The sequence below is a fragment of the Myotis yumanensis genome, unplaced genomic scaffold, assembly GCF_028538775.1.
Source record: "Myotis yumanensis isolate MYYU_CA2020_CCGP unplaced genomic scaffold, mMyoYum1.0.hap1 SCAF_6, whole genome shotgun sequence".
NCBI lineage: Eukaryota > Metazoa > Chordata > Mammalia > Chiroptera > Vespertilionidae > Myotis > Myotis yumanensis.
The window spans coordinates 97,693,536-97,716,392 of NW_027223757.1; the positions used below are offsets into that span (position 1 = coordinate 97,693,536).

Here is a 22,857-nt window from a genome sequence, read left to right on the forward strand (position 1 = left end):
AGGAGCAGGAAATGCCGAGCAAGGCGCAGCAGTTCTTCCTCTCCCGCCAGGGTGTACTCGGTGTCACCAGAGGAAAACTTGTCAGGGTTCTAAAATGGGGCGGGTTTGTCTATAGGTGGATGTCTGACTTGGGGACAAACGAACCACCTATTTGACAGTATCGATTATTATGATCAGTGGTGGCATCTGGATGCTTTCCACTCCCATTCATGAGCAACCCAACCTGACAGCAGTCTAGTAAATGCCTTTAAGGGCCCAGGAATGAATCAATGCCTCGCTAAGGAATGAGACAATGATGGAGACTGAAGCAATGGTTTTTATTAAATCACACGTCATGAAGTATTTGTTCTAGCTTTACATTCATCATGGCTGCACCGCCATGAAGTACAGAATTGAAAAAGGAGATAAGAGGTGGGGGGAAGGAAGAATATCTGATTCTTTGCAGTGCTTGTGGAAATTTCTGGAATAATGAAATGCATACTATAAAATAGCATTTAGAACAAATACCCCATTTTATACCTCATAGGACAGTACCAACCATTAGTAAGTTTAAATGTAACAAATATGATTTTTGGTATATAAACTTGCAAAAACAGTCTCTTTTCTTCTACCCCTCAATTTAACCTCTTAGAAGCAAATGTACGAGCCCTGGTTAACTAGATGTATGCATCATGACACTGAACGAAATGGATTGTACATCTTTCTTAATCAGTCTGCACAAATTTCCAACTGGCTTCTAAATCTTGTAACGAAGGATCAAAATGTAGGCTAAAGGAAACACATCAACTAGGTAGCAAGTGCCTTCCTTTGTAATGTGGAGATTGTTTTCTACTGTCTGAATTTTGCTGCTTCTCTAAAATAAAATGTGCCCTGGCCAGTTTGGCTCAGTGGATAGAGCGTCGGCCTGCTGACTGAAGGATCCTGGGTTTGATTCTGGCCAAGGGTACATGCCTGGGTTGCAGGTTCAGTCCCCAGTAAGGGGCATGCAGGAGGCAGCCGATCAATGGTGCTCTCTCATCATTGATGTTTCTATCTCTCTCTATTCCTTCCTCCCTGAAATCAATTTAAAAATATAAAATAAAATGTAAGAGGTAAATGGTACCCTTGTGCCTCAAGGAAAGTTATGGGAACTCTAAGGCAGATATTTCCTTTGCATTCACATATCTTCCTGGAAAGAAAATACATTTTTTCCCTTCCTCTTTCCCTTCACATTTACTCTTTCCAACCTAAGATAGGACAGGCAGAAAAAACAACCACAGCCAGTGTGGCATCTTTGTGCTACTAGAAGAGTGACATCACAGGCACAGTCTGAGCAAGGTCAGAAAGGACCCTGTCAGGTCAACGTGGAACATGGCCTTGCTACTTGGATTAGCTCCTTCCAAGCTGGAAATACGTCCTCTGGTCATTAAAGAACTGGATGTATCCTTTAGCTTATGAAATAGGATTTGAACTTGAAATCTTAATTTTTAAGTCCTGATTTTGCAGGGTAGCTAGATGATGAATGTATATATTAAGACTTTGTAGCTGGATTGCACATGAGATCAGATTGCCAACTTCTTGACTCAAATTTAGACTTCATTTTATCCTTAAGTGCTGAGCAATATATATAGCATGCTGTGAAATGTCTATTATAGTTCTTTAATTCATCAGTATTAATACAGAATTATCTTTTGTGTTCCTTGGTCCTTTTTATTCAATGTAATCAGAAGCTGTGATGTTTTGCCTTTGTAGTCCTTTGCTTTGTTACTGTAATGTGTGGTGTGTTTTTTTACGAAGCACGTGACTTTGGACTAATGTGAGGCGGATGATCTTAAGACTGCTATATATATATATATATATCACTCTCTTACTATATAGGGTTTTCCATTAGAATAAGCTTTTATCAAATAGATCATTGATGCAGTTTAGGACTCACACAATTTGCACTGTCAAATGGCACTTATATTTATAGTTCAATTCCAAAAATAGCAAACTTGATAAACAGCCACTTTAAACTTGTTCTGGTGAACCAGACCCTGCTGTAGCTGTAGTCTGAGGTAGTTACCCATATGAGCCTTCTCCACTGTTATGGCCTCCACATGAATCAGTATTTAAGGAGATTATAGAACCCATGGAAGCTTTTTGTATGTACAACTAGGTCTTATTTTTCTTATGCTGCTGATTTTACAACTCTGACTAAAGCTGACTGGAATGGATCAGTGTATGTGTAATATTCTAGTGCTTTAATGCCTTTTTTTATGGAGGGGTGGGTAATGTTATTTGAACAGATGCAGAAGGAACTGTTAGTGAGTCAAGACAAACACATTTGAAATAAAGGAACTGTGTATTAACATGTTAACAATTCATTGCTGCACTTTTTATGACATTTTGAAAATTTATAGGCACAGAACAATAGGTTTTGTTAAACATTTTACTTGCAAAAATTTATTTCATTGTTATTAGTAGAAATTTTATTGGTTTAGTAAAATTGGCAAAACTGTAAAAATAAAAGAAATGCAGGTCTTTACAAAGCATACGCCTGAACCTTGATGGGGTCACTGGCTGCTGTCTGAGCTTTCAGCCCTGCAGGGCATCAGGTATCTGATGGTCATAAGGCTCTGGAAAGTTCAATCGCATCTTCAAGACTCTCTCAGAATTAAATGTATTCCTGTAACAGACCAGCCAAGATGAGTTACTGGTGCCCCATGAGCAGCAGTGGTAGGGCTGGCTGTGGTGTTTAAAGACACTGTGTTAGGAAAATGGCCGTCCAGTAAGCGAATGCACATTGATTGCCCTGTTATTATGAATGACAGAGAGGGAAAGCCATGGAGTGGACTTGTCTGTGGTAGACCACTGGCTAGCACTCCCCCAAATGGCCCATAAAGAGAGAAACTCCAGGCATCATTGCCGGGGGTAGAGGAGTCTTTAACAAAATTAAGGCATGGAGCTTGCGCAGTGGACTAAGGGGGCCCGACCGGCAGGGTGACAGATGATGCCCTCGTATGGGTCTGAGTTGTTTTTGGGTGATGACACCTTTAATCTTAGTACAGGCAGTGAGGTTGCCGACGGTCTGAGTCCCTCTGACCTTGTGGCCGTCTTACCACTGAGGCTGGGGCTCCCTTCTTTATCTCAGGTATAGCCTTTGCAAGGTTTATTTGCTGTTTCAGAAGACAAAGCAAAAGCAATCCTAAACTGAAGCCATTATTATAGCCTCTTCTCACACCAGAACCAGAGTCCGTTCTGGCCTAGCTTGGTGCCATGCTGGGACTGGAGGAAACATCAGAACAGCTGCTATGCTGACTCACTGAAGAGCAAGGGGGGGCTGCTCTGCTGAGTGGCTGAGATGCAGAGCCCTCATCCAGGCCAGACACTGTGGGGTAGTCTGCAAGCAGAAGCCTGTCCCTTATGGCCCGATGAGAACTGTCTTGAAAAAACCTCCTTCATCCTGGGCACTCAGCTCGGGACCCAGGCAGACAACTGAGGCGGCAGCCCACCAGTAGGGTGAACCTGGAGTGAACCTCTGTGTCCCTAAGAACGACTAAGATGGCTCTAAATCCTCCCATGCTTGTTACAGTTCAATTGTGTCCTTCCCACCCACAACCCAAATCCACACCAAAGCACTAATCCTCAATACTTCAGAATGTGAACTCTTTTGGAGATGGGTTCCTTATAAAGGTAAGCAAGTTAAAATGAGCTCATTAGGGTGAGCCCTAACCTAAAAGGACTGGCGTGCTTATAAAAAGGAGAAATTTGAACACACATAGATACAGAGGGATGATGATGTGAAGATTTAGGGGTAACATGGTCACCTACGAGCCAAGGAGAGTGACCTGGGACAGACCCTTTATTCATGGCCCTCAGAAAAAACCCACCCCACTGATACCTTGATTATGGACTTCTAGCCTCCAGAACTGTGACACAATAACTTTCTGTTGTTTAAGCCACCCGGTTCATGGTATTTTGTTATGGCAGTTCTAGCAACAAATAGATGATTAATTTTTAATTTTCTAGTAAGCCAGAACAGTATCCTCAAATTCAGTTTATTAATTTGTGATATAAACTGAAGCCTGAGCCTAATCTGCCTGGTCTCCACCTTCCTGGGAATAGGGTCACTCAGTAGAACAAATAATAGATAAAATATCCTGGTTAATGTGAAGAAATTTATAAAACTAGGTTGCTTTATTTATTAGTTTTAGACTTAGCCTGGAGGGTCTCACCTTCTTTTCAGCCACAGTGACCATGAAAATATTTCTTAGTGCCCAGTTGGTGTGGCTCAGTGGTTGAGTGTCTACCTCTGAAAGAGGAGATTGCAGTTTGATTCCTGGTTAGAGTACATGCCCAGGTTGTGGGCTTGATCCCCAGTAGTGGGCTTGCAGGAGGCAGCCGAACAATGATTCTCTCATCATTGATGTTTCTATCTCTCCGTTCCTCTCTGAAATTAATAAAAATATATTTTAAAAAATATTCCTTAGAATAAGAAAGCTTGGGCTCTAGTCCTGGCTTTGCAGTGAACTTGGTAGATCATGTAACTTTTCTTTAATTATCATTATAAAGAAAGAATATACCCTTATAGCATTAACATTACAGAAAGGTTCATAGAGAGTTTGAGGTATTAAGGGATGTCTCTCCATTCTAAATAACTTTACAGTATATTCTGCATAAGCCCTGGGAATGACTGGATTAAATTCAAAACCCAACCCTCAAAACTTTTGTCTAAAAGTTTTTTCCAGAAACTGTGAATATGATCTTATTTGGAAATAGGTTTTTTGCAGCTGTAATCAAGTTAAGATGAGGTCATACTGGATTAGGGTGGGCTATATGCCAAAGACTGGTGTCCTTAAGAGATAAATTTGGACAAAGACAGAGACACACAGGGAAAATGCTATCTGATGATGGTGGCAGACACTGGAGTGATGTGTTGACAAACTAAGGATTGCCAAGGATTGGTGGTAACCATCAGATGCTGGAAAGAGGCAAGGACTGGTCCTCCCCTAAAGTTTTCACAGGAAGAATGGCTCTGCTCATGGCTTGATTTCTAGCCTCGAGAACTGTGAGAGAAAACATTTGTGGGTTTTTTTATTGTCTCAAGTTTTACATATGTCTCCTTTTCCCCCAATTGCCCCCCCCCCCCCCACATTTCTGGATTTAAAAAATATATTTTTTTATTGATTTCAGAGAGGAAGGGAGGGGAGAATCATTAATCGGCTGCCTTCTGCATGCCCCACACTGGGAATCGAGCCTGAAACCCCAGCATGTGCCCTGAATGGGAACTGAACTGTGACCTCCTGGTTCATAGGTTGATGATCAACTACTGAGCCACAATGGTATGACCATTCCTATTGTTTTGAGCCACCCATTTTGTGGTATTTTGTTATTTAGGAAACTAATGCACATCTCTTTCTCCCACATCAGGATGGGAGATACACTGGACGCTCTCTACATTCTGATCAAACAGGAATTCAGAAAGTATCCCTTTCAAAGGATATTTTTAAAGTACAGACCAATATCTTATTTTGACTATTATATTATACAGTACATATTAAGAAATTTAAACTTTAGTTGTGTAATTGTTTATCCTTTTTCCCCCTCACATCCCACTGCTAGTCTCAGGAAATTTATGGGTCCCAATTTCAAACTACAATTAAAATATGAACATTTCTCTTCATTTCACTGCTAACATCCTGGTTCAAGCCACTATCATCTCTCACAGCCTCCTATTTTCCCTTTTCCCAATCTTGCTCACCTAGTTTACTTGTAAAAGAACCGATTTGATAAAATCTAGCATTCATTTATGATAAAACTCTCAGCAAAGTGGGAATACAGGGAATATACCTTAACATAATAAAGGCCATATATGAAAAACTCACAGTTAACATCATACAAAATGGGGAAGAGCTAAAAGCGTTTTCCTTAAGATCAGGAACAAGATAAGGATGTCTACTTTGACCCTTTATATCCAACATAGTACTGGAAGTCCTAGCCATAGCAATCAGACAAGAAAAGAAATAATAATCCAAATTTGAGAGGAAGAAACAAAATTGTAATTATTTGCAGATGACATAGTAATATACATGTTTGGAGAGAGAACCCTAAAGATTCCACCAAAAGCTATTAGAACTAATAAATGAATTGAGAAGGGTAGCAGGATGCAAAATTAATATTCAGGAATCAAATGCATTTTTATATACTGATAGTAAACTATAATAAAGGAAAACTAAGAAAACAATCCCATTTACAATTGTATCGAATAAAATATCTAGGAATTAATTTAACCAAGGTCTTTTATCTAAAATACCTGTACTATGAAAATTATAAGACACTGAAGAAAGAAATGTAAGAAGATACAAAAAATGGAAGGATATACTGTACTCATGGGTAGGAAGAATTAATACAGTTAAAGTTTCCCTACTACCCAAAGCAATCTACAAATTCAATGAAATTCCTATCAAAATACCAATGGCGAAAATGGTGGCATAAGTAAATGCAGTACTCACATCCTTCCACAATAACATCAAAATTACAACAAAACTATAGAACAACCAACATTCAGAACCACCTGAATTCTGGCTGAACAGAAGTCCTACAACTAAGGATATAAAGAAGCCACATCAAGACTAGAGGAGAGGCAGAGATGTGGAACAGGATGGTCCCACACCCACATGTGGCAGATAAAAACCAGGAGGGATAGCTTGGCTGTGGAGGTCCCCCTGAGAGATCTTAGCCTCACACCAGCCCCCTCAGCACAGGGTTCCAATGCCAGGAGGAGAAGTCCCCATAACTTCTGGCTGTAAAAACCAGCAGGGATTATGGATGAGTGAGATGGAAGGCTGCTGGAGTTCCAGGTGTTCCTCTTAAAGGGCCCATGCACAGACTTACTCAGACTCACTTAGCTCTGAGCTTCAGCGCTAGGGCAGCAGCTTGAAAGTCATCAGGTGTAGAGAGCACTACAGCATTTGGACAGGGTCAAGCCTCGGACTGACGAGAGGGCACAGTACTCTTGTGGCAAAGCCACATACAAGTCCCAGCTTGAAGGGCAAAGCCCTCCCAGCACAATTATAGCCAAAGGCTATGGTTGTATGTAAGCTTGACCTTATAGTCTAACCTTGTAGTCCTAGGTAGCTAAGGGATATGGGCTGTGGGAAGTACAGCAAGTGCTGCCAAAACAAAGCTTGACAGAGTTCAGAGAATTACAATAACAGGAAAGAAGCAGATTTGAAACTTGCAAGAACATTGTAAATATCTTGACCACTCCCTTGTTTTGCTCTGTGTGATCTGACTATAAAATAAAGATTCAGCTTACAGGTGGGTCACCTATAGGGAGTCGCTATAGGGTTAAGCCTCGGATTGACCTGTGGCAGAGCCACAAACAAGTCCCAGCTTGGAGGGCACAGCCCTCTTAGCATAATTAAGCTTGACCTTATGACGCTCCCTAGATCCTTCCTAGGTAGCTAATGGGCTGTGGGAGGTGCAGCAAGTGCTGCCAAAACAAGTGAAACTCACAAGAACATTGTAACTATGTTGACCACAACCTTGTTTGTCTCTGACTATAAAATAAAGCTTCAGCTTACAGGCCGGGTCTTTCTGTGTCCTCATCCAGGCATGGAAGATCTGCTGAGCCCCAGCTGTATTCTCTTTGTCTATCTTTTTTAAATCCTTCACCGCCCTCCCTCAGGTTTACCTTTGGCCATGCTGGTGTGGCACAGTCACTGTGTCCTCATCCAGGTGCAGTGATCACCTGGTCCTAACTGTATTCTCTTATCTGTTTTCTTTAATCCTTCACCGCCCCTCCTCAGGTTCACCATTGGCTGTGCTGGATGTGGTTCAATCAGGGACATAGGGAGAGGAACTGAAGTGTTTGGCATCAGGGCGAGAGCTGGAGGGGCAGCTTCCTTCCAGACAGAAGTGCTGGCAGAGGCCATTGTTCCTTTTCTGAGCCCTCCTCCCACAGACCTGTCAGGTGAGCTCCATCAACCGGGCTAACATGATTAGTCCTGCCCTGGTGATTCCCTGAAACTTCAGAAAAAGAGCTAAACAAAATGGAGACAACCAATTTACCAGATGCAGAGTTTAAGACACTGGTTATAAGGATGTTCAATGAACTTAGGGGAAGAGTAGGTAAACTTGGTGAGAACTTCAACTGCATAAAAAGGGCATGGAAACCATAAAGGAGAACCAGTCAGGAATGAAGAATAGAAGAAGTCTGCGTGAAGATGGAGGCACAGATTAGAATGATGCACCTGCAAGTAAAGAATTCAAAGGATTTCTGACTACCCCCAGAAGCCCAGAAGAAACAGGAGGGATTTTTTCCATAGAGCCTTCAGAAGGAGCATGGCTCGGCTGACACCTTGATTTTTAACTTCCAGCTCCAGAAATGTGAAAGAATAAGTTCTCTTCTGTTTTAGTCAACCAGTTATAGTACCTTGTTACAAAAGGCCTAGGGAATGAATACAGTCTGCTTCCACAGACCCATTTTCAAATCACTCAACCAAAGTCTAAATCCTATAATATGTATTTTCTAACAACCTCTACTGTGATACCCCACAGCTCCCTATGTCATGTGTTTTCCCTCACTACACTAAATAATAAACCCAAATTATTTAACTTTAAAGAAAGAAATGAAGAATACATGAGTTAAAATGAAGAATACATTGCAGGGAATCAACAGTAAAGTAGATGAAGCAAAGGATCAAGTAAGAGACTGGGAAGATAAGGAAGCAGAAAACAACCAATCAGAACAGCAAAAGAGAATAAAAAAAATAAGGATAGAATAAAGAGCCTCTGGGATAACTTCAAGCATACCAACATTTGCATCATTGGGGTACCAGAAGAATTGGAGAGTGAGGAATTGAAAATCCATGTGGAAATAATGACAGAAAACTTCCCTAACCTGGTGAAGGAAAGAGACATACAAGTCCAGAAAGCAGATGTTGTAGAAGACAGAAGAAACCCAAGCGACGCTTACAGAAATGGAGTTACACAGCTTTATTATGCCGACGGTCTCAGTGGAATCACCTCCAAAATCTGAGCAAACCAATATGGTGGAAGCCCCTCTTTTATCCCCTTTTGGTGTCTTTGTCCCCCAGATATAGAATGGGACTTCCGGACCTTTCGCAGGCTTGGCAAAAACCCCATGTGCTAAAATGGGGGCAGTGAAACCACACCTATGGGCCTGGCCTGGCGTCGGCACTGATAACCCCCTCCAGGGGTTGTGTATTGTTCAGTTTATGGCCTCGCTCTTGCAATACCAGATTTTGGGAAAGGGGCAGTGACTTAATTATAAGCTATCAAGAATGTACATTAGGTTACTGGCACAAATTCAGATTACTAGTCCCCTCTACCCCGCAAATGTCTTATTTTCCCCATCACAGAGAGTCTCAAACAAGATAAATCCAAAGAGGTCTACACCAAGACACATTATATTTAAAATGCAAAAGGTTAAAGACAAAAAGAGAATCTTAAAATCAGCAAAAGAAAAACAGTTAGTTACTTACAAGGGAGCTCCCATAAGACTGTCAACTGATTTCTCAACAGAAACTTTGAAGGCCAGAAGGGACTGGCAAAAAAATATTCAAAGTGATGAAAACCAAGGACCTAAAATCAAGATTATTCTACCTAGGAAAGGTATAATTTAGAATTGAAGCACATATAAAGAACTTCTCAGACCAAAAAAAAAAAAAAAAAAGCTAAAGGAGTTTACTACCACCAAACCAATATTACATGAAATGTTAGAGAGTCTTCTTTAAGAAGGAAAATAAGCAAAAATATGAATAATAAAATGGCAATAAGTATGTGTCTATCAACAGTTGAACCTAAAAAACAAAATAAATGAACAAGCATAACAGAAACGGATTCATAGATACAGAGAACCTTTTGATGGCTGCCAGATGGGAGGGGATTGAGGGGGATGAGTGAAAAAGGTTAATGTAATTGAAAAGTAAAAAAAATTATACCACAAAAACCCTCAAAGAGCCACAGCAATCTTGTCAAAGAAAAGCAAAGTTGGAGATATCACACTACCTGATATCAAACTATACTACAAGGCCATAGTAATAAAAAAGCATGGTACTGGCATTAAAGCACACATAAATTAATGGAACAGTATAGAGAGCCCATGCTTATATGGTCAATTAATCTATGACAAGGAAAGCAAGACTACACAGTGGGGTAAAGACAGTTTATTCAATAAATGGTGTTGGGGACAGATACATGCAAAAAAATGAAACTAGACCAGCCGTGGGCAAACTACGGCCCGCGGGCCAGATCCGGCCCGTTTGAAATGAATAAAACTAAAAAAACAAAAGACCGTACCCTTTTATGTAATGATGTTTACTTTGAATTTATATTAGTTCACACAAACACTCCATCCATGCTTTTGTTCCGGCCCTCCGGTCCAGTTTAAGAACTCATTGTGGCCCTCAAGTCAAAAAGTTTGCCCGCCCCTGAACTAGACCATCTTCTTATACCATACACAAAAATAAAATACAAATGAATTAAAGGCTTAAATAAGAGACTGAAACCATAAACCTCCTAGAAGAAAACATGAGTAGACTCTCTGACATCACTCTTACTCATATAAAAAAAAAATCAAATCTCCCTGGACAAGAGAAATAGAAGAAAAAAAATAAATATGCCATGTCAACTAAAAGTTTTTTGCACAGCAAAGGAAACCATCAACAAAACAAAAAGACAACCTACCAACCAGAAGATGATATTAGTCAATGATAATCCACTAAGGGGTTAATATGCAAAATTTATAAAGTACTCTTTCAATTTAACACCAAAAAAGCAAACAATTCAATTAAAAAATAGGCAGAGAACCTGAATAGACACTTGTCCAAAGAGGAGGTACAGATGGCCAAAAGACATATGAAAAGATGGTTAACGTCACTAATCATCAGGGAAATGTAAATTAAAACCACAATGAGATACCACTTCACACCTGTCAAAATGGTTAGCATCAATAAATCAACAAAGTGCTGTCAAGGATGTGGAGAAAGTGAACCCTCATGCACTGTTGGTGGGAATGCAAATTGCTGCAGTCACTATGGAAAACAGTACCTATGACCCAGCAATTTCACTTCTGGGTATTCATCTGAAGAAATTCAAAACACTAACTTGAAAAGATGTATGCACCCCTATGTTCACTGCAGCCCTATTTACAATAGCCAGGCTATGGAAGCAGCCCAAATGCCTATCAATGAACAACTGGATAAAGGTGTGTACATATATACAAAGAAATGTTACATGGCCATAAAAACTGAAATCTTACAATTTGCAGCAACGTGGAAGGATCTAGAGGATATTTTGCTGAGTGAAATAGCCAGAGAAAGACAAATGTCATATGATTTCACTTAGATGTGGAATCTAAAAAACAAAATACAGTGCAACTTTTGTTTTCAAACTTAATTTGTTCTGGAAGGCTGTTTGAGAAGTGATTTGTTTGAAAAACTGAATCACCCCCCCCCCCCCTATAAATTATGTAAACTAATTCTTTCCAGACCCACCCCCGCAAACGATTCCGTATTCTTTAGTCTATAAACAAACACTTCTTAAATTTATGGAACCACCCCCTACTATCCTTAAATGAATCACTTTCAGCACTCAGGGGTGTTTGTTTTTCAGGAGTTCAGTATATGGCATCTTCAATTGTTCACATATTGTTGCCTCCGAAATGCTGCCTGCCAACTGCATTTGGTTTATCCCAATCAACAACAGTCTTTCTACCTCTTCAATTGCCTGTGACCATTTTTTCACACCTTTAGCAACATTAGCACTCTTGATGGCCTCTTTGTTTTAAAATTGTGCTAATTATCCATTTTGCCAGCAACAAAAGCAAAAAACCCACAAGAATATCCACAGCATGATTTCTTGAGATGTAGACAACTGATTTACATTATCTCCTTTGTTTATGGCCTGAGAGAACTTTTTGTCATGTTGATGTATCAGCAGGAAAGGGCTGTCAGGTTGAGAACTGAAGATTTTATTCAACAACTGAGACATTATTTCCATGAACAACTTGGTTGAGAATTGAATTGTTTGAGATGAGAGATGTTCAAGAACTGAAGTTTAACTGTAAATTGAATCTGTTCCAGAACGCCAAATGATTCCGTTTTAAACTTTCCTACATACGGTACACGTCTAATGTACTATTTGTAAGCAAATACTTTAAAAATCAAAAAGGAAAGGAAGTGTAGAGTAAAAAATGAAAATTTAGGTACACACTAGAACTTACCTTGAATGCTGAGAGCTACTGATGACTGAATATGGAGGAGGGTGTTCTTGTTTGGAAGAGGAGTTCCCTTCCATAAACACGTCAGGGAGCTATTCTTCTGGGGTTCTTTCTCTTTCGTCTCTTTGCTCCACTAGAACTTGCTTCAGGCTCACTGGGCCTCTGTCTCACTAAAAACCTACCCAATGATTGTTTTTGCCTGCGTTTTAACATTTGCCTGAAGTGAAACACTGCATTGTCATTGAACAAGTTTATTGCTCGGTGTGCTACTTCTTTGTCAGGGTGATATTTCTCAATGAAACTTTGCATTTCTCCCCATTTCCCAAGCATTCCCTTGATAAGTGAAGTAGGAATATCCTCCCTTCCCTCCTCTGAAGAGTGCTCCTCAGCTGCTGGCTGTTGCTGCTCCCTCTGAAGGTCTTGGAGCTCCTCAGTGGTCAGCTCAGTGTTGTGGTCCTCCACCAACTCCTCCACATCATCATCATCCACCTCCAAGCCCATGGACTTGCCCAGAGACACAATGTCCTCCACAACAGACACAGGCTTGTCCTCACAGCCCTCACAGGCTCTGTCAGCAACAGACTCGGGCCACAGTTTCTTCCAGGCCGACTGCAGGGTCCTGGAACACACTCCCCCCCATGCTTCATCTATGAGCCTCAAGCAAGTGAGGATATTAAAATGTTCCTTCCAGAACTCCCGGAGGGTTAAATTAGTTTCAGAGGTCACCTCAAAACACCTCTGGAACAGTGCTTTGGTGTAGAGTTTCTTAAAGTTAGAAATGACCTGCTGGTCCATGGGCTGGATGAGCGGAGTTATGTTAGGTGGCAAGAACCTCACAGTGATGAAGCTGTGCTCCTCCATCAGCTCGGCCTCCAAGCCCGGGGGGTGGGCAGGAGCCTTGTCCATGACGAGAAGTGCCCTGAGTGGCAACTGTTTTTCCCAGAGGTATTTCTTCACACTTGGGGCAAACACTTCATGAATCCACTCAATAAAAAATTGCCTGGTTACCCATGCTTTGCTGTTAGCCCTCCACATCACATTCCACTTGTTTTTCATGACATTATTTTTCCCAAAAACTCGTACGTTTTCAGAATGGTAGACGAGTAGAGGCTTCAATTTGAAGTCCCCACTTGCATTGCCACACAATAGTAACGCCAGCCGGTCCTTCACTGGCTTTTGTCCTGGCAATGACTTCTCCTCCTGTGTGATGTAGGTCCTCTTTGGCATTTTCTTCCAGAAGAGCCCTGTCTCATCACAATTGAACACTTGTTGGGGAACAAATCCCTCAGCCTCGATGAATTCTTGAAATTCTGTCACAAAATTATCAGCAGCTACTTTGTTAGTACTGTCAGACTCCCCATGCCTCACTACATGAATACCACTTCTTTTCTTAAATTTATCGAACCACCCCCTACTAGCCTTAAACGAACCATTTTGAGCACTCATTTCAGGGCTGTCTTTCAGGAGGTCAGTATGCAGCATCTTTGCTTTTTCACATATCATTGCCTCTGAAATGCTATCACCGGCTAACTGTTTCTCATTTATCCAAATCAACAACAATTTTTCTACCTCTTCAATGGCCTGTGATCGTTGTTTTGTGAGCACTGTCACACCCTTAGCAACATCAGCTTTCTTGATGGCCTCTTTATGTTTTAAAATTGTGCTAATTGTCGATTTTGCCATGCCATACTTGGTAGCCAGATCAGACACACGAACACCTTTATCATAATTTGCAATTATTTCTTTTTTAAGCTCTATCGTTGTTCTCACAACTTTCCTTTTCACTTTGGTATCACTAACTTTCTTAGGACCCATGATGACTTACTGTACGTATTTAATAATAAGCAGCAAAAAGGCAAAACACAAAAACATTCAGAGCACAATTTCCCGAGATGTTAACAGCATGAGGTTTAGCGGTAAACTGACTCATACTTGCTCATTCTCTCCTTTGTCACCTGAGAGATGCATGACTGATCATACAGGGATCAGCATGAAAGGGCTGTTGAGTTGAGAACTGAAGTTTTGTTCAACACCTGAGACATTTTTCCGTAAACAACTTGGTCGAACCCGAACTGTTTGAGATGGGAGACCTTGGAGAACCGAGGTTTGACTGTAAACGAACAAAGAAAACAGAAAGACTCACAGATAGAACAAACTGATGGTTGCCAGATGGGAGGAGGGTTGGAGGATGGGAAAAAGGGGAAGGGATTAAAAAGTACAAACTGGCCCTGACCGGTTTGGCTTGGTGGATAGAGTGTCGGCCTGGAGACTGAAGGGTCCCAGGTTCAATTCCGGTCAAGGGCACGTACCTTGGTTTCGGGCACATCCCCAGTAGGAGGTGTGCAGGAGGCAGCTAATTGATGTTTCCAACTCTCTATCCCTCTCCCTAAAAAATAAATAAAATATATTAAAATAAATAAATAAAAAGTACAAACTGGCAGTTACCGAATAGCCACAGGTATGTAAAGAACAGCACAGGGAATATACTCAGTAATATTGTAGTAACTATATGTGGTGCAAGGTGGGTATTAGACTTATTGGGTCACTTCATAAGTTATATAAACGTCTGACCACTAATTGTACCTGAAACTAATATAATATTGAATGTTAACTGTAATTGGAAAAAAGAGTGACCCTTTTTTTATTTTATTGATTTCAGAGAGGGAAATAAGAAACATTAATGATTAGAGAATCACTGATTGGCTGCCTCCTATACCCTCCCTCCCCGCACTGGAGATCAAGCCCACAACCCGAGCATGTACTCTTGATTGTAATCGAACCCAGGACCCTTCAGTCTGCAGGCTGACGCTCTATCCACTGAACCAACCCAGCCAGGGCAAAAGTGATCCTTTTAAACTATTAAGCCATCTTTCCTTGCTAAAACTTTCCAATGGCCTCTCAGTGAACAATTTCCTTATGATTGGCCACACTGACTACTCTATACCTTGCTCACTCTGTTTCACTCATACTGGCTTTCAGACTCTGGAATCCCTTGGGCAGGCTGCCACTTCAGGACCTTTGTCCTCCCTGTTCCCTCTGCTCAGGTCTTCCCCAGATATCTACACGGTAGATCCCTCACCTCCTCCTTTTTTCAATGTCACTCTCATTTTGGGTTCCTTCAACGCAAACCCAGAGACGAATAATTTGGTGCAGGTAGTTTACCTGGAAGATTATCCCAGAAATTATAGTGAGGAAGTGGGGAGGGAAACAGGGGAGGGAACTGTATGAAGGGCATGTGCAGCCCTGGCTAGTGGGTCAGTGGTTAGGCCATCAGCCCGCAGAGCATTGCAGGTTCGATCCTGTCCCGGGTCGAGCTGTGTGTGGTAGGCGACCAATTGATGGTTCTCTCTTTGCCCCCCCACCCCTCCCTCCCTCCCTCCCACACTCTCTAAAAATAAATGGGAAAAATAAAAAATAAAATCCTCAGGTGAGGATTAACGCCACAAAAATAACTGAAAAAGGGCACACCTAAGCACCAGGGCTCAACCCTGTTAGTGACCCTGAGGGATTATGCAGAATATCTACCAACTTTCATCCCTCAGTCCGGGGTCGCTTACGTGGCCATTATTTCCTGGCATGGTTGGCCTACTCTGCAAGGCTCCCACTTCCACACAACACCCCTGGGCAGACAGAAGCTCTTGTCATGTGAGCCAGCTGCACAAAGCAAGCTTCTTGGGGTTGTCTGCAGGGACACAGAAGCGGCCCCTTGTTTGTCCTGGCCACTTTCTCAGTGCTGCTCACCTAGACAGCTCTATTTAAAACTGGAAGCCACACCTCGCAGCGGCCTGACCTTCCCGGTTTTTTTCCACTGCACACATCCCTTTACAACTTATCATACTCTGTTTTTTTGCTCACTTACCCTCCAACTCTTTGTTCACTCATGGGTATCCCAATTCCTGAGCAATGCCACCAGAGTAGGCCCTCTGAAAATATTGAATGAGTGCCTCAAAAATCTGAGAGAAACCTGGCTTTTTGACATTTAGTGGGAAAACTAGATAACTTCTGTTAGCTTCCAGAGTTGTAAAACTATTGTGAAAGTATCTCCTTTTACAAATATGTATTGTGGGGACAATAACTCAGATTCCTTGATGTCCAGGACCTGTCTTTTCTAATATATTTTGCTGATTCTTACTACTTCCAAAGTATTATGATTCCTACATACACTTTATTACAATGCCCTATAATACCCTTTTCAAGGTGCCTTCACATATATTCTCATTTGACAGTTGCAGTAACTGTGATGTAGACAATACTAGAATTATTTCCTTTGTTGAAAATCTAAGTAATTTTCCAATTTCCTTTTGAATTCAGACGGATGGTTTTTCAATCCTTTTTCTCTCATGCTCTCCCCTTGACAATGATACTCATTTTTACCAGTTTTTCAAAGTGCTGAATGTACATACCTATGACTTGGGGATTAAGTCTTGATTTCTATGGCATTTGGGAGGTCTCATTTTCTAGAAAAGTAGGTTTTCTTCTTTGTCTTGTTTAATTTTACTTGAAGTCTCAAAAGGGCTCAAATTTTGAGTTACTAAACTGTTTAGAAACATTGAAGAAAGCTAACTTGTGTATAAGAGATTTCCTGTTATAGGAAATCCATTTTTCCTTTGCATATATTGACAACTGTCATGTCACAGTAAGCAAGCACGAAAAGGGCAGTTTTGGATGAGGAGGGCTGACCTCTAGTTAGGGAACTTTTTTCCTGCCAAGGGCCATTTGGGTATTTGTAACATCACTTGTGGGCCATACGAATTATCATCTTAAAAATCAGCCTGCTGTATTTGGTCAAACATTTAATTAACTCACCCCTAATGCCTTGGCAGGGCCAGACCCACCCGAGTTACAGGAACCTATACTGATGCAAACATAAACAGACCAACCAGCCAGGCTCCTAAGTGAACCACGTTCCACATTGACTGGGACCAGATTCCCGGATTCTCCCACATGAGAGGAATCACTTAATGGCTGTCATAAAAACAAAACTCAGAGCTCCCCCACTGCTATTCCACTGTCGGCATGTGCAGTCATAATCATACTCAAAATAAACTTTGCCAAGAATCAGATTTAGTGTGTAAGGGCCAATGAGCTCAGAAATGAGACTGGTGGGTGCAGCCAAGGAAGGTCAGCTGGGGATGAAAAGGGCCCAGGTCTGCACGGGATGCACTTTAGGCTACATGTTTCTAATGTCTGCTACAGTTGGCCAAGTAGGCATTAGCACCGGAAATCAACTGTGAAAGACTAACTCAGAGCATTCTTGCACAGTTCAGTATTTCCATGTGAACAATTTTAAGTGGAGACTGAGTCAGGGGCAAAGGCAAAACATGGCAGACTGCTGCATCTGTGGTCCCCAGGGAACCAGTATTCATGCCTTGGTGTTGAATCTGGGCTTGGCCATTTGACTTGCTTTGGTCAAGGGGACATTAATTAGCCAGCATGGTGAGTACAGAGGCTTGATAAGCACTTTGCCCCTTAGAGCTTGTCTTCTTGGAAAAAAGTCTAAGCACCCTGCGATAGCCATGCTGTGCAGACATCAGCAAGGCCACGGAGAAGCAATGAGGTCACACATATGTACAATGAAGCTTCTTGGATCTTCCAGACCAGGTACCGGCCACCAGCAAAATGCAGTGGAGTAACTCCAGGTGGTGCTATTTGGAAAAGAAGAACCACCCACTTTGTGAAATAAAAAAAACAAAACAAACAAAAAACAACCACCCCAAAAAAACTAAAAAAGAAAAGAACCACCCAGCCCAGCCAGCCCTCTCACAGCCCAGCCCACGGAAGCAGGGGAAATCATAAATCACTGTTGTTTTAAGTCACACATGATGGAGTGTTTTTTTTTTTTTTTTTTAAGAAAAGAAAGCAAGAATTTGCGGCAAAAATTACTTAGATAAGAAACAAGGAAGGGCACAAAAGAAGCAACAGGAGAGTGTAGGCTGGGCTGCTCTGGTTCACTGGGAAGTCAGAGAAAAGGGAGCCTTGGGGACAAGCTAAGGGCTTAGCCAGGGCAAGCTGTCCACTGCTCCCATCGCATTTCATGAGGCCTCTAGTACAGTGAAGGCGAACCTTTTGAGCTCGGCGTGTCAGCATTTTGAAAAACCCTAACTTAACTCTGGTGCCGTGTCACATATAAAAATTTTTTTATCTTTGCAACCATAGTAAAACAAAGATTTATATTTCTGATACTTATTTTATATATTTAAATGCCATTTAACAAAGAAAAATCAACCAAAAAAATGAGTTCTCGTGTCATAGGTTCGCCATCACTGCCTTAGGGGTTCAGGAATACCTGCCTGTGAGGGGAGGAGAGGGGGAAGGGAACGGCAGGGCATGCTCCCTGGAGGGAGAGCACCATGAAGTGTTTTAATGGAGTTGTTGACTTTAATGCAGCAGTAAGTGCGACACAGGATTTATAAGAGAAAGGGAAGAAAACTGCATTCTGGGGTGAGTAAATTTTGTTTGTATACTTTTGGGGCAGACTGATTAACTGGCACCTAGCACTGAGGTCAGGATGAAATTCTGTCCTTGGCAAGTTCTCTAGGGTACTGAAGAAAACTATTTTTGTTGTTTACTAATTCTCAAGACAATTTTGAGGGTTTACTTACAGAGCATACTTATATAATGTTTGCAGTGTCCTTTTGATGATCACCTTTGACCTTGTTAGTTCTGGTTTGTACCATTTCCCTTATTGGAATGTTAAAGAAGAAAATGCAGAGATTGGGAAAGACCAACTCTGGAGTGGGCCGAGAAGGTCTGAAGTTCCTCCCCCCACAGCTTTTCCCCTCATTTAAAAACAGGATCTGTGGCATCAGCAGTCTATCCAGCCCATCAGTCAACAAGTCAGGGTTACCTAAACGTGGAATGCCCTAAGAAGGCTCAGGCCCTCACAGGCAACCCTAGGGCCCAAGTTCCACACGTGGCATTGCATTAAGAACCAGGTGCGAAGGGGCCCTGGAGCTAGGGGCCTGGATATGCGAGCTGCTTAGTGGGGCCAAGTGGCCTATGGAAATAGGACCTCCCTGGAAGGCGGGAGTAGGAAGGCGATAAAGACAAAGGAGAGGTTACCTGGTGACAGAGAGATACAGAGGAAATGGAATTAAGAGCTGAAATACTTACGTTACTGACTCACCAAAGTGAAACAGAATTAAACTTTATTTATCGGGAAGACGGTGACTCCATCACTGGTGACGAGAGCTCTGGGGCTGCACTTTCTCCTCAGTAAGGTGGGTCGGGGTGGGGCGGGCTGTGCTTGGCAGGGGCTGCAGTGGTTTTGGATCTGGATCGATGAGCAGAGTTAGAGTTTTCTAAGACTGTGGCACCTGTCACATGGACCCAGAACTCACCTGTGTCCTATTTAGCTCTCCGTCCCCAATCCATCCCTATTCCCGAGGGATATCCCACATTTTTGTCCATTTCTTACCTGATTGGCTCCCTAGCTGGGCCTCAGGCAGGTCTCCCCAGAGAACATGTGCAGGATCATTGAGGAACCGTTGGCTGCGCTGGCATGTTAGGCAGGTCTGTACTGTCCAGCGCTGTCCCTTGCAGCCTGGGTTACAAGAAAAGGTCTCTTGCACCCAGGTTTGTCTCCATTGTTTTCTAGTAGGAATTCCACCTGCTCCCCACTTTCAATGAAGATTTGATAATGTGAGTCCACTGCATAAACTATCAATTTCTTTTTTAAAAAAAATCCTCACCCGACGATATTTTTTCCATTGATCTTTAGAGGGAGTGGGAGGGAGGGAGGTGGAGGAGGAAAGAGAGTCATTGACCAGTTGCCCCCAGCATGTGCCCTAACGGGGCCGGGGATCACACCTGCAGCCAAGGTATGTGCCCTTGACTGGGAATGGAAGCTGAGACCCTTCAGTCTACAGGCCAATGCTCCAATCACTGTCAAACTGCCCAGAGCTAAACTATCAATTTCTTGGTACTTTTTTTTGTAAGTCTTCACCAGAGGATATTTTTCCCATTGATTTTTAGAGAGTGTGGAAGGGAGGGGGAGAGACAGAGAGAGAAACATCGATGTAAGAGAGACACCTCGACTGGATGGGGGCTGGGATAGAACCTGCAGCCCTCCAGCCCGATACTCTAACCACTGAGCAGAACGGGCTAGGGCCTCGGTATGCTTTAAGGTAAAGCCCAAACCCCTTTACAAGACAAGATCTGCCCTGTTTCCCTCTCCAGCCTTGTGTCTTGTGCACTTTAAACTCCAGCCTCCTAAACTCCTGCGTTTTATCCTCAGCCAAGGATATTTTCTCCACCGATTTTTAGAGAGTGGAGGGGGGGGGGGGGGGCACGACATTTATGTGAGAGCGATGCATCTACTGGCTGTATCCTGCAACCCAGGTACATGCCCTTGACCGGACCGAGAGGCTTTTGACGCTCTAACCGCTGAGCCACCAGCCAGTGCTCCTTTAGTTGACAGCACGTGCCCCACAAGCTGTCCTCAGTCAACACCCAGGCCGAGAATTCCCATCCCCTTCTGCCTCAGCACCACTGGCAGAAGTAACGGCACTGCACTCCTCCAGTGAAGGCATTTCCTCACAGCCGCAAGGATTTTTAAAATACGCAGTCCCTGATCCGTCAGGGCGCTGACCTCTTTCCCTTACTGTCAAATCAGGCGGCTCAGGCACAAACGGCCGCGGGTCCGCTTCCGGGTCAGGGCACCGGCCTAGGTCCCGGCACCTCGTCTGGGCGCGGGAGGCAACTGGGGCAGCTTCCCTCCCCCTCCCTCTCCCGTCAGTCAACGCGTCCCCGGGTCTGCGGCGAATGAACCAAAATCATTCCTACTTCTTTCTGTCAGCCGAAAACAGATTTGCTGGTGTGCTGCAGAATTCCAGTAATCAGTTTGTGTGTGCCATGAGATGAAAAGGGTTAAAAACCGCTGTCCCGCACTGTTCCCACTGCTCCTTTCTCAGCCGCCCCTTCCCGGGAACAATGCACCCCGCGGGGCGCCCGGCACACCGAGGAAGGCAAGTACGGGAGGGCGCGTCCCGCACAACGCCCGGGGACTGCAGTCCGCACGCACGGCCGAGGCTGCCCTCGCGGCCCGAGGGCGACCTCCGAGCGGACAAAGCCGGCTCCCGCGGGCCCGGCGCGCAGACCGTCTACCGCGAGGCAGGGCCGCTCGCCCCCGCGCGCCGCCTCCCGCCGCCACGGGCGCACTCACGTCTCTGGCGCTGCGTGCAGGTCAGGCCTGGGATGAGGAGAGACGAGCAGCCACGACAGAGGGTCCTCTTCACCGACGGGTCCCTGCGGGCGGAGGGAAGAGGGAGGGGAGGGGTTCGCGCGCCCGCTCCCCGCTCCCCGCCCGCCCCGCCTCCCGCCCGGCCCGCGCCTCACCGCCGCAGGACCAGCCGCCGGGCCACGGTCCTCTCCGTGTGGCAGTAGAACCTCGCCAGCGCCTGGTTCTCGGGGTCCTGCGCGAGGACGCAGTGGGCGGCCTACGGGAGAGGCGGTCACGCGGAGTCGGCGGCGCCGGGCGCCCTGCCCGAGCGCCCCTACTCGGACTCACCTGGTACAGGAAGCTAAGCCTCTGGAAGGCCTCGCGGTCCTTCACCTGCCCCGCCATCCGGGCCCCGCGAACGCCGGGAACACGCTGGTCCCTAGGCCCCGCCCCTCAGATAGGTCCGCCCCGGCGTCAGCGCAAGGCCTCCTGGGAAATGTAGTTCCAGGCCCGAGAGGCACCACCCTGCGGCCTCAGCGATCCATCTGTTTGAATTGCATTCTAAGTCACGGTCCCTTTGTGAGTCCTGGCTTCCTTCTATCTTCAAGCCCATCACTAGCTATACTCGGTAGAGACTGGAGAGGCTGGTGGAACAGGAGAGAATCTCAAACTGCTATACATTTTCAGGACAGAAGACGGGTCTCTCTGCAGCTAGGTTGGAGGGATGGTTCTGTGCAATTTATAGCCAGATAGACCTTCTGCACTACTCTTTGAAGCCAAAGGTGAGTGCCTGGAAGATGTACAGATAGAAGGCACAGAGGTTATACCACTGGTGCCAGTGGGAGTGAAATTGGAAAGGATCATGAGTGGTGGAGGGGAGGAACAGGGTTCTGGCCCTCAGCACAACTCTCTTCCCCTGAACCGCCCCCCCCACCCCCCCCCCCCCACCCCCCCCCCCGCACACACACATCCTGTCACACAGTTCTAAACAGACACTAACTCCTAGTCTTAGGTACTGGAGCACAGAGAGATGACAGCATCTCCTGCCCTGAAACCACCCCCACCCCCAACACAGGGAGACATGGACCATAGTTCCTCCCTCTGACCTGCCTCCAATTTGTTCTGTTTGGCATGCTGTTTCACCTCTGCTTCATATTAATGACCAATTCCTTGAGGTCAGAGTAGAGAGATGGAGGAGGAGAACATGGATGAACCCTGAGACAGGGAGAGGGCAGCCTAAGTTACAGGAGGGCGAGGCCTCTCTCCCCTCTCAAACCCCATCAGGCTGGGTAGGGGATCAGGCCTCCAGCTCAGATGAAGTGGCTGAAACCTCTTCACAAGTGTTTTACAAGTATCCCCAGACTCAAATGAAAGGAATATGCCTACAATGTAGATGCCCAGGCCCACAGACCTTCATCAGTCACTCGGGATGAGCCCAGGAACATGCATTTTTAACACCCAGTGATTCTGACACATCGGCAGTGGCGGC

The 22,857-nt window shown here is 44.1% G+C and overlaps 2 protein-coding genes across 4 annotated transcripts; both read right to left on the reverse strand.

Moving 5' to 3' along the window:
- Window positions 1-308: 308 nt before the first annotated feature.
- LOC139012750 (tigger transposable element-derived protein 1-like) lies at window positions 309-19,424 on the reverse strand. 3 transcript variants are annotated; one of them, XR_011471893.1, is made up of 3 exons: window positions 16,612-17,787; window positions 12,212-14,318; window positions 309-2,647 (listed from the first exon to the last, which is right to left on the reverse strand). XR_011471893.1 is itself a non-coding variant. In XM_070419029.1 (3 exons), exon 3 carries the CDS (start codon window positions 14,021-14,023, stop codon window positions 12,293-12,295), a length of 1,731 nt encoding a protein of 576 aa, XP_070275130.1. In that variant the 5' UTR covers window positions 14,024-14,318; window positions 16,612-17,853; window positions 19,335-19,422; the 3' UTR covers window positions 11,490-12,292. The 3 variants fall into 3 exon arrangements, 2 of the variants coding, with proteins under 2 accessions (XP_070275130.1, XP_070275131.1); XM_070419029.1 differs by lacking the exon at window positions 309-2,647 and adding an exon at window positions 19,335-19,422 and having other exon boundaries at window positions 11,490-14,318; window positions 16,612-17,853; XM_070419030.1 differs by lacking the exons at window positions 309-2,647; window positions 16,612-17,787 and adding an exon at window positions 19,335-19,424 and having other exon boundaries at window positions 11,490-14,318.
- Window positions 19,340-21,786, reverse strand: RPP21 (ribonuclease P/MRP subunit p21). Its single transcript, XM_070419042.1, has 5 exons — window positions 21,717-21,786; window positions 21,545-21,645; window positions 21,372-21,454; window positions 19,626-19,751; window positions 19,340-19,481 (listed from the first exon to the last, which is right to left on the reverse strand). Exons 1-5 carry the CDS (start codon window positions 21,771-21,773, stop codon window positions 19,384-19,386), a joined length of 465 nt encoding a protein of 154 aa, XP_070275143.1. The 5' UTR covers window positions 21,774-21,786; the 3' UTR covers window positions 19,340-19,383.
- Window positions 21,787-22,857: the final 1,071 nt, after the last annotated feature.